The sequence below is a fragment of the Habropoda laboriosa genome, unplaced genomic scaffold (genome assembly GCF_001263275.1).
Source record: "Habropoda laboriosa isolate 0110345459 unplaced genomic scaffold, ASM126327v1 scaffold89, whole genome shotgun sequence".
NCBI lineage: Eukaryota > Metazoa > Arthropoda > Insecta > Hymenoptera > Apidae > Habropoda > Habropoda laboriosa.
In genome coordinates, this window is record NW_017100263.1 from 270,153 (window position 1) to 270,755 (window position 603).

At 27.0% G+C, this 603-nt stretch overlaps 1 protein-coding gene across 1 annotated transcript in view; it reads right to left on the bottom strand.

Annotated features, from left to right (window-relative positions):
• Window positions 1-304, bottom strand: part of LOC108573115 (cob(I)yrinic acid a,c-diamide adenosyltransferase, mitochondrial-like) — a 1,472-nt gene extending 1,168 nt beyond the window's left edge. Inside the window, exon 1 of the mRNA XM_017935482.1 lies at window positions 125-304. Within this exon, the coding sequence (XP_017790971.1) occupies window positions 125-255 (131 nt within the window). The 5' untranslated portion in view covers window positions 256-304. The remainder of the gene's footprint in view (window positions 1-124) is intronic.
• Window positions 305-603: the final 299 nt, after the last annotated feature.

Below are 603 nucleotides of genomic sequence, written 5' to 3' on the forward strand. Positions count from 1 at the left end.
CGCTAAATTATAATAAAAAATATTGTTAAGAACCCGATATATTGTATCTCGATATTAAACCATGTTATAAAATATTATAAAGTGTAAATTAAGATTTAGGTTATACCATGCGCTCATCATGTACCTATTTCTAAAAGATGCCCGTAGTCCAGTTTTGTACACAAAAAGGGGCTTTTTCCATACTCTCCTAACTACTTCCATATCTATGAAAAACAAATCTGAACGTAATTGCGTAAATATACTATTTCTAGACATACAGTTGTAGTCGAAGTAAGAGTAACGATATAATCGTTAAGTTGCTTGGTGGTCATGTTGCCAGTTAAACTTGCGCGTCACAAGAAATATTATTTAATTAAAAAGTTTTTAACTAAAATGCTATAAAAATCAATCGTATATTTACTGATGATGAGTTAAGTTTAGAGTATATTTAATTTTTAAAAAATACAAACATATTGAAGGATGTGTAACTATAGAAATGACCATAAAAATTTGATGGACAGTATCATCGTTTGACTTTTTAATATTCCTCGCATTTGTATAACTTAAATTTTGACTCCATAATTTATATATGTATATATAAAGTTTTATCTGTTATATTACAAT